Source organism: Montipora capricornis, chromosome 8, assembly GCF_036669925.1.
Source record: "Montipora capricornis isolate CH-2021 chromosome 8, ASM3666992v2, whole genome shotgun sequence".
NCBI classification, from domain to species: Eukaryota; Metazoa; Cnidaria; class Anthozoa; order Scleractinia; family Acroporidae; genus Montipora; species Montipora capricornis.
Window position 1 is genome coordinate 23,443,727 of NC_090890.1, and position 10,000 is coordinate 23,453,726.

The following is a 10,000-nucleotide window of genomic DNA, read 5'->3' on the forward strand; positions in this document are numbered from 1 at the left end:
CCCAGAGCCACTCTATACTCTATCCTAAACTAACTGATTGGTTTCTAAACATGAAAGCTTGAGGCTTATTACGTGCAGGATTGTCATAGTCTGGGTATTGAATATTAATAAGCCCCTTTGTTTGTGATGAATATACCGGTATATTCTAAATAATAAAGATAATTGAACTCCTGGAATATAGACCGTATTCCTAAATAGCGGTCAAGAAATTATTCTTTTGTCTTTGTGCTGATCATCATAACTAGCCTCACTTTGGAACAAAAATTCTTTTGAATTTTGCTTGTGTTTACGAGGCTAGTTAGGATGATTAGCATAAAGACAAAAGAATAATTACTTTACTGCCATTTATGAATAAGGTCTATATTAAACAAACAAAATAATGATATAAATAAACAAACACGCAGTATTCTTATAATTGCTTAAACCAGTGAAATTATGAATTTCAACCTGAGACACACGAAGAAATGTCTTCCATGCAATTTTCAGTCTGGCTGAAAAATCTGCGTAATCAGGCCGAAAAGAAAAGGTACATCTGTATCTACCAAAAACTAGTTGAAAAGTCACCAAGCTGGCTGCATTAATTTTCGTGTAAATCATTTATGTCTTGTCAGCTTTTAAAAAACTTTATGGTTGGAAATTGAAAATCATATCACCACCGACCAGTAAACTGTAAACACGTCACGTATTAAAATTTACAGTATGTTGCCATATGTCCCAGACACTTACACTTCACGATTCTGCATGTATTTCGTTGTAAAAACGAAGCAAATTCGAACGATACGTTCCAAACACTTATCAATTAGTCTGCTTGCACTTGTTCTTTAGGTAAGAAGATTCAAAATTTCGTTGAAGAATATACCAAGTAAAATCTGTTTCTTCTTACATGCGACTTATACCTTTTCACTTTCAAAAGCGGTCTGTTAGATTAACTTTACTTTTTTTTCGACACACGTCAAGCTACAAGGTATGTTTTTGAAGATATAAGAAGTTTCCGTTCGCAGTTTTGTATCTGCAGTCCCAGACATAATTGTTGGGACACTTCTGCCTATTCCTTCCTTCTCAATGTTGGTGTGAAAGATTTGGTGACTGAACTGCGATAAACAACATTGAGAGGGGCAGGGAACGCACGAGGAGGGAACAGAAGATGTTGACATGAAGTGTCCCAACTATTTATGTCTGAGACTGTATTTGAGAAGGAATGTAAAGAATTTGAGGTGTTAACAGATTACGACATAGAACTGTGCTGGGGTCACAAGTAACGCAGTTAATATATAGGGCACTTTGTGACTTCCTAAGTTTGGCGATGTTCTATTTAATATAATTAAGGGGAGGAATTAACCATTGTTTATTTTGGAATGTCATTTTCCCAGCTATGCTCAATATTATCTATCGTTTTCTGCCATGGATAAATAGTTGTTTTGGGGAGCAAAACAAAAATAACTTTTAGAACATCATTCGAAGTGGCAGGTGTGTTAACAATATCCAGTTCACAACACTGTATTCAGTGCAAGCCTTAAAATATTGCGTAAGATAGAGAAACAGGTCACTGAGCAACAAATTATCAGAGAATCATGTCTTGCGTTCAAGACCCGAGTTATTAACACCTTTTATTCCGTACCAAACGAGACTGTTAATAAGCTCATATCATCCATGCCTAAGCGTATCTTACCACAACTTGTTGTAAAGGGGGGGGGGGGGGGGGGGGGGGGCATAAACTATTCAATGTTCAATTAAACAACAACCTGTTTACGTTAAGGACCGGAAGTAAAACTGTCTCTCTCATAGGTGCTTGCAATACATAATAAGTCACAGCACTTAATACAATTTTTCACTACGTCCCTGTGCGTGCACAGAACGTCTCAAAGACTGTTTTTTCCCAGCTATGCTCAATATTATCTATCGTTTTCTGCCATGGATAACTAGTTGTTTTGGGGACCAAAACACAAATAACTTTTAGAACATCATTCGAGCTGGCAGGTATGAAATCCACAACTACTCGTAGAACGTGTACATGCTATGCTAATTTACTTTGCACCAAATGGTGACATCCGGTTGGCAAACTTTTCACGAAATACATCCCTTAAAAATCAGTGATAGAACAGAATACGTAGCCACAAATGATGGAAGAGACCTATAACGGGCCATTCATATCAAACGACGTAAAAACTGCCCTGAGAACCCCAATAGAAGACCTTGTACCTGACGTGTCCACGGGTCACCATCGTATTATTCAATAAAGATGTTTTGGTTTGTTTATTAAGCGAAGAACCGTGTCACCATGCTCCAAATCTAAATAACTCATCGCACATGTATCAACAGGGAATGAAAATAGGCAGTTTCACTTAAGTAAAATCAACACTTTCTTGTCCTTTACTATTGCATTGTATATGCAACGGACATTTTGAAAAAAGTATCTGAAAAGTATGGTGACCCGTTATGGTGACCCGTTGAACAGTGACACCATCTGTACACTAGACTTCCGCCAATGGATAACTGTACAATTGGACTTAGGAACTGCATTCGCAAATGCGTCTAAAACAATACAAGCACAAGCCTTGCGTTTGGGGACAATGTCTCTGTTTGCTTGACTACAAGTAATAAGGTAAACTCGCCTCACATCTCGTGCGCTCAAACTCTCAACTTGTACTACAACGGCCATCATCCTTATCACAGACGCTAGATGCTTCGGCCTCTCTATTGATAAACTTCATCATAAACGTAGTACGGCATATCTGTGCAATTAACGCCGCCTCGTTTTTGGGAATAGTAACAACCTACAACCACCTTGTACTATAGCGTGCATTATTGTTTTCAATTAACCCAGAGATGCATGTTTACCACAGTAAAAATGTTGAGGTATCACGCAATCGCTACTTCAACCCAAACGTGAACGTTGAAATCGTTATCTTTTTTTCTTTTAATTTTAAATTTGCACTTTTTTAAGAAAATAAGCAAAAACTTATTTCCTGTAACGATTTTTTATTCGCCTTACAATCGTGTTCATTACTCCCAGTCGCTCTGATACGCGTACACCCGTGTGATACGATTTCCCGCCATTCCAACCACTCAGGACTCACATACCAAGAATTTCTCTTTTACACAGTCCCAGACATAATTGTTGGGACACTTCTGCCTCTTCCTTCCCTCTCAATGTTGGTGTGAAAGATTTGGTGACTGAACTGCGATAAACAACATTGAGAGGGGCAGGGAACGCACGAGGAGGGAACAGAAGATGTTGACATGAAGTGTCCCAACTATTTATGTCTGAGACTGTGCGTGCCAAAAGATCTCCGAAAATAGTGCAACTGACTATACTACACATAATTTCGCCAGCCAGCTAAATTTCTGTTCGATGTGAGCAACGCTGTTTACGCAAAATATTAAAATAATTTCCTTCGAGCAAATCAACAAAATTGGCACTTAAGTATAGCAAAAATTACGGAAATATTTTAACAAACCTTCAACATGAATAACCCAAGAATCGCAATAGCTTCAAAATGGGGAATACTCTATACATCGATCATCTACATAACAGTTTTGGGGTACGTACGTCATATGTCCCCATACATAACGTATCTACCCAGTTTTGGAGAATAGCAGCTGTGCAAAAGTAGTGCGGGCAGATATAGGCGTGCGGTTTTGCGGTTATGCGCATACCAGGGAGTTTACGAAGCAGAACGCGATGCAGCCTAAAACGTCACCGGAAGTAATTTGTTCACAAAGTGCGTCACTGCGCATGCTTGGCGCTAAACGACAACGCGTCGACACCGCGGCAAAATGAGTGCGCATGCTCCGCTTCGAACACAAATCGATTCGAGCTTTTTTAGTTGATTCGGCGGAAAATGGGGAAGTTTCTCTTTGTGCGCAAGATCTCAGGCTCAACATGGACTCGACCGTAAAACTAAACAGTTATTCAGATGTTTCCAACAGGAAACTGTTAGGAGGTAAGCTTATTTTAGCAGTTTTAGCCATCGAATATATTTTTATGGCGTCACCAAAGAATTATCTACGCCGCTCACACAGTTGAAAATCCTAAACTTGTGAATTTTAAACTGACAACATTGCTCGTTTATTATTTTTCACTTAAGCGCAATTTCACTTCAAACGCTGAGGGTCAAGGCTGTTGCCTAACAGGAGCCCGGTAGCCTGGGGCTCCCAAAGAATAGCTCTGGGCGCCTTAATTTTTCACAGCAACACCTTTCACTTCATATGTTGGGCTCCTAAGTTCTCAGCGTTTAGCTCTGAGGGCCCCTTTAAAATTTTCTTAGGCAGCAGCCTTGAGGGTTTTAACACAAAAGACTGAAGCGATCGTTACGTTAACGTACGCATAACTTAAATGTTTTCTTTGACTCGAATGCAAAGTAAAAAATCACCTGGTTTTAAACATAGTTTTTTGGTTTGAAAAGACACACGGCAGATTAGTCTTTCAGGAAGCTCTCTTCAAAATTTAAACCTTATCAACGTAGTGTTGTCCTTATCATCGCAAAATGAAAACAAACACAGGGAATTTAAATTGCCGCTATTTTGCCGCGTCGTTGTTTCTATGGAAAATTTGATTGGTATCAGTCCCTCGCGCGTGCAAACGATTCGCGTGTGGGTCAAACCTGCGCACTCATTTTGCCGCGGTGTCCAACGCGTCGACACCGCGGCAAAATGAGTGCGCAGGCTTGAGCCACGCGCGAATCGTTTCCACGCGCGAGGGACTGGTACCAATTAAATTTGCAATAGAAACAACAGCGCGGCATAATGGCGGCAATTTAAATTCTCTGTGTTTGTTTTCATTTTGCGATGATAAGGCCAACACTACTTTGATAAGGTTTAAATTTTGAAGAGAGCTTTCTCAAAGACTAATCTTCCGTGTGTCTTTTCAAACCAAAAAACTATAGTTCAAACCAGGAGAAATTTTACCTTGCATTCGAGCGCTAGAGCAAAAGGACGAAGTTCGTAATGTTAATATTAGTCGCGATGGTCTCTGCGTTGGTAAATTTCTGGGGGAAAACTGTGTACTGAGAAGGAAAACGCGGGGTAAACGTCTTTGCAAGGGCAGAATGATAATTCCTTCTGCGAAGATGGCTTATGTTGCTTCTGTTGAACGTTGAAATCGTCTGTTTGTTTCATTGGAATCATTTGTGAGAAATAAGCTTAAGTTCTTTTCATGCCCGCATCCCACTCATTCGGCAACTTGGATAAGTCATTTCCCTGCCCTCTATTCTCATATTTAACAACACTAGTTACTTTTACAAGAGCGAGGCAACAAAATAAAGAAAATAAGTCTTAATTTTAAGAGAGGATTGCAAAAAAGTTTTGAAACTAAGTATAAATTTGACTCCAACGCTACTTGATGTTTCCCTTTTACTTGGAGTTTGGTAGTGGTCCATCGTTGAAAATATTTTTCCAGTATTTTTCCTGCAGCTGACTGGTAACTGTAATTTTTGTATGTAATCATACATACAGCAAGACTAGAGGCATTCTGCTTCATACTCTAACATTTTATTATGCACACTGATCCAGTTTTACTACCCAATGATAGACCCACAATGGCTCTATCTGGACCCACAATGACTCTATCTGATTCCTTTTCAACAACAACAACCACAACAACTACTATGGTATGTGTTACCACAAAACACAATATACAGTAACTCAAATATCTCTCTAATTTTATTGTTGTAAGTACCGTATATTCATTATTAAGACTATTACAAGTAGGAGCATTCTCAGAAGTTAATATCCAAACCCATGCTCAGCAAGAGAAAGACTAGAATAACATACAGCTGTATTAATGAAAGTAAGACAGTTTACTGGAATTAAAAAACCAAATTATATTTGCTTGTTCAAACATTGACTTAGAAGGTGTGGCAATTAAATAATTATCGTCCTTTTCTTTGAGACAATTTTGAAGAGCTGTTTGGAAACCATCTTGTATTAATCACTGACATGCTCACATCTGTGATGTTCAATTTGCAGTAATACTGTTGTCATCATGCAGGATCTCATGCAGGAAAAAATGACAGATGAATAACAACCCTGGCTTTTTTCATCACAAAACCAATAAAATATTCAATGCTGAAATCCTCATCACAATCTCTGAAAACAATCTGGGATGTTGCTTGCCATGCATGGTTTGACCAGATCAGCACACACACACCAGGAAGAGTTTTAGACTTAAGCACTGGAATAAGAATAAATGACATGTTTAAGAAACAACAGGAAACTGATCAAAGTAAAACAATAATATTATTATCACTTGGTCATTTTCATGCACAGATGTCACCTAAGATACTTGAAAAAAACATGGAAATCTGTGCCCTATTTGTAAAGATCCCTTTACAAAAAAACTAAACAACTTAACTGACTCCCTTAATAAGAGCTTTTGTTTAACAATGCAGATAAAAACAGTTGCTCACATCTTGAAAGTAATGACAGTCAAAATGACAGCCAGCCAGATATCAAAACTTTCCACAAGATTTCTTCAGGTCAGATGACTGAGACAATGAAATCAACAGAAATCTAGAGATCAATTAAATTTAATCATACCACAACCTGGTGTGTCCTGCAAAGCAACACAGAGCTGGAAAAGAAAGAGCATCACCATCTACCATACAAACCATTGCTCTTGCTGTGGAGAACCAGGTCACAGAAAAATCCATGGCTCTCGTATCACATGTCAGAGGTTAAAACTTCTGTTTTGTCAAAACCCTCCGTGTTTTTAGAGGAATTGCCCTTAGGCGAAAAACAGTAAACGAAAAATGTTATCAGTTTAAAATTTACAACTTTTAGGTCTTCAACGGTGTGACCGAAACACGAGCAAACATAGTTTGGCAAAGATAACTTCCATGGAAACGACATAAACAAATAAATATTTCATGCCTAAAATAAGCTTACCTCTTTTGACTTTCTCGTTGGAAACAACTCGGAACTACTGTTTAGTTTTTCTGTCGAGTCCATGTTGAGCGTGAGATCTTGATCATCAAAAGGTCCAATAGAACTTTTCCTTCACCGCCGAATAAACTCAAAAACAAAGCGCTCAAAAGCTCGAATCAAATGAATCAAATGTGTTCGAAGCGGAGCATGCGCACTCATTTTGCCGCGGTGTCCAACGCGTCGACAACGCGTCTTCTTCACGTTCAGAGCACGAGGTTTGTACTTGCAGCGTTTCGAGAAAACGTGAGTTCTTTCTCCGCAATTTGACCTAGAATTCAATTTACTTTTTCTTCTTTACAAGCAAAGCTGTTTTCCTAAGTCCGTAAAAATGTCATTTGTTGTAAAAACATACTAAAAAAGCATTTTAATTTGCCTACTGTAGGTCAATTGTTTACCGCGCTATGATGAATGAACAACACGCAGACCCGCCGAGTTCGATACAAAAGTCGAGAACTGAAAAGTAAGTCTAATTTTTGTTGATTAGAAGATTCAATTTCCCGTCCTGCTTAACTATAAGGTTAAAGTGAGTTTAAAGTTTATCTTCGTTGAAAACAAACTAAAACAGATTTCTTTTTTTTTTTCACGCAGTAATGTGATGTACTGGACAAGCGAGCACGATATCCTGTTATGCAGAGAGGTTGTTTCCGACAATCCGTACAAAACAAGAAAGGGTTCGTCGCAAAGAAGCGAAATTTGGGATAGAATAGCCAACACTTTGAATACCTGTCCCAAGCCTGTCTTTGCTGTGGACAAAAGGTCCGTGAGGGATCATGTGGGTATTTTAATTAACCGAATCAAAAAGAAATTGAGAGCTGAGGAAAGGAGCTCGGGCATCGCGCCGCCCGAGCCCACAGAACTTGAAAACTTGGTGGAAGAAATTTTAGCGCTCGAAGAAACAGCTGATGCAGAAATGAAAGAGGACGACGAATGTGTGAAAGGAAAGGCTGAGAAAGAGAGGGCAAAGGCCACAGATATGAGACTTAAAGCACTCGAGAAAGTGTCGGAGACGATGAAGAGACATTCCGATGGAAATGATCAGCAAAAAGTAAAGAAAAGAGAACGGAGAAGTGGCAGCGAGACCATGTTATTCCTGTCCAAAAAAGCGGAAAAAGACCAGGAACTTAAACTTGAGGAACTTCAACTGAAAAAAGAGCAACACGATTTGGATCAAAAACGTCTACAGGCGAGCATTGACCAGCAACGTCAGTTTCAACAACAACAAAGTGAAATGATGCGGCTGATGCAAGAGCAACAACAACAGCAGCAGCAGCAACTCTTAGCATCACAACAACTGATGTTGAGGCAGCAACAAGATCAAACCAAAGCACTGATGAGTTTGTTGGACAAACTTGTGAATAAATAGCCACCTAATTTACTTTAAATTCACAAGTAATGCTGGTAGAACTGTCGTTTGATTTTTAACTGGGCAATTGCAAGCCAGTTTTTATATTTTATTAAATTTTGTGCTTGTTTTGATCAGTGGTTGTATTTCAACAGTGGCACCGCATTTTTCTTGTGCCGAGGATCCCGCCTTTCCTTATTTCCTTTAATAATTGTTATCTCATTGGATGACAGACTCGTTGCCTTAAAATTCCCTTTTATATTTGACATATTCGAAATATTTTCTGGCTAGAAGAGTTGAATAAATTGGTGAAAATTTATATTCTAGATCTGTTGCGTAAACTACAATAAAATTCTGTATTTTCAGTCTGCTATAAAAGCAACTAGTGATAATTCATTTATTTGAAAACATATTTTAAAAAAATCCCTAGGGAATCTAGGGGAGGGAGTATGTAGAGGGGCTGATGACGCAAACCTTTTTCCAAGAATAATTGTAGGCCAAATATTAAGGTCACATTTCTAAAATGAAAATCTCTCTTGCATGTGGGTTTAACAGTACTCGTCAGTAGATTAAAATCAATGTAACTATTAAGATACAATCAAGGTGTATTTAATCAAGGTGTTTTTACAGAATTGTGAGTCTTTTTAGTCCGTAGGCTGTTGTTGTTAATAACTAAAATGAGTAATAACTGCAGAATACCCCCATTAAGGATCCTGAATCTTGTGCACAAACTCTTTGGTAGTTTGGAAATGCCGGGAATGCACTGTAACAATGAAATGAGCTGAAATTGGGGATATGACATTCTGCAATCTAGTCAAAATAGAATTACGAACAAGTAAGTAGCCGAACACTGATATATATAAAGGTCATGAATTTGGGTCTCTCTGTATTGCATTCGTCTTCAGAAACCTAATTAAAATAGTCCTGGATTTGGGGTGGATCTATTCCAAAAAACTTCGAAGTACTTGATTGATAAAGACAACTGTGAGCGTTTCTTAAGAGCGCACACACAATGTACATTTTGCCAACAGGACTTAAGCCGATTTTTAAGTTTTTCTTGAAATCTAGGAATGCAAAGTAGTTCACGATGTCCCCAAATAGCCATTCTACCGAAACTCTGACTTGGCCCATGGCCTTGTTGAACAGTTCTTCTGCTGGTGTCAAATTAGCGCCTTTGAAGGGCCCTTGTAAATGAACACGCAAAGGGTACGCAGGGTCGCCGTAAACGCATAAGGGTGTCCCATCCGGTGCAAACGAGTACTGCGATAGTTCTTGCAGAAGTCCTGAGTCAACTAGCATACCACTATCGTGTCTCCTGCCCTCAACTGGACCAAACAGACTTGCGATAAGCCCATTTGGTGCAACTACGGACTGAAACTTTATCCCATGCACCCTCTTATGTCCGTTATAGAGAATTCTCTGGTTTTGATCTGGCTTACATAAGGGTCTCACTGTTCCATCTATGAAACCCCAACAATTTTCGAGTGGAGCTCCCTTATCATGTATAGTGGCAGCAAAATGACGGAGACGGTCCCTGGAAAGCCATGGCTGACATAACTGTGTGAGTAGGTGGCTATATGCATTGAATACATAGTCCATCAAATGGTTTGTAATCATGCAAAGTTGTGGAACAGGTCTCCCGAATCGAGGTACCATATCTGCAAACCGACACGGGTAGGCAAAACGCTTCAACAACGCACTTAGAGCCTCCATTCCGTCCACAAGAACGCCATT

At 39.1% G+C, this 10,000-nt stretch overlaps 3 protein-coding genes across 18 annotated transcripts in view; 1 reads left to right on the forward strand and 2 right to left on the reverse strand.

The window, feature by feature from the left end:
- Window positions 1-3,551, reverse strand: part of LOC138059176 (tetratricopeptide repeat protein 28-like) — a 52,022-nt gene extending 48,471 nt beyond the window's left edge. For 14 of the 16 annotated variants that reach the window (XR_011134180.1, XR_011134177.1, XR_011134178.1 and 11 more), the window contains exon 1: window positions 3,459-3,551. The gene's annotated coding sequence lies outside the window, so the exon portion shown is untranslated. The remainder of the gene's footprint in view (window positions 1-3,458) is intronic. The other 2 variants (XM_068904714.1, XM_068904720.1) reach the window with 2 other exon arrangements.
- A 248-nt stretch (window positions 3,552-3,799) lies between these two features.
- On the forward strand, window positions 3,800-8,585 carry LOC138060733 (putative uncharacterized protein DDB_G0274435). Its single transcript, XM_068906589.1, has 3 exons — window positions 3,800-3,944; window positions 7,307-7,384; window positions 7,513-8,585. The coding sequence occupies exons 2-3, from the start codon at window positions 7,326-7,328 to the stop codon at window positions 8,285-8,287; spliced, it is 834 nt and encodes a 277-aa protein (XP_068762690.1). The 5' UTR covers window positions 3,800-3,944; window positions 7,307-7,325; the 3' UTR covers window positions 8,288-8,585.
- Window positions 8,586-8,752: 167 nt separating this feature from the next.
- LOC138060732 (uncharacterized) overlaps window positions 8,753-10,000 on the reverse strand; it is a 1,774-nt gene continuing 526 nt past the window's right edge. The window contains exon 1 of the mRNA XM_068906588.1: window positions 8,753-10,000. This exon is cut by the window's right edge and continues 526 nt beyond it. Within this exon, the coding sequence (XP_068762689.1) occupies window positions 9,176-10,000 (825 nt within the window). The 3' untranslated portion in view covers window positions 8,753-9,175.

Bases quoted from the DNA above. Each gene is read 5' to 3' on its own strand.
- LOC138060733 (XM_068906589.1), top strand. From the start codon at position 7,326: ATGATGAATGAACAACACGCAGACCCGCCGAGTTCGATACAAAAGTCG. The intron at 7,385-7,512 runs GTAAGTCTAATT...TTTTTCACGCAG, and splicing joins CAAAAGTCGAGAACTGAAAA to TAATGTGATGTACTGGACAA.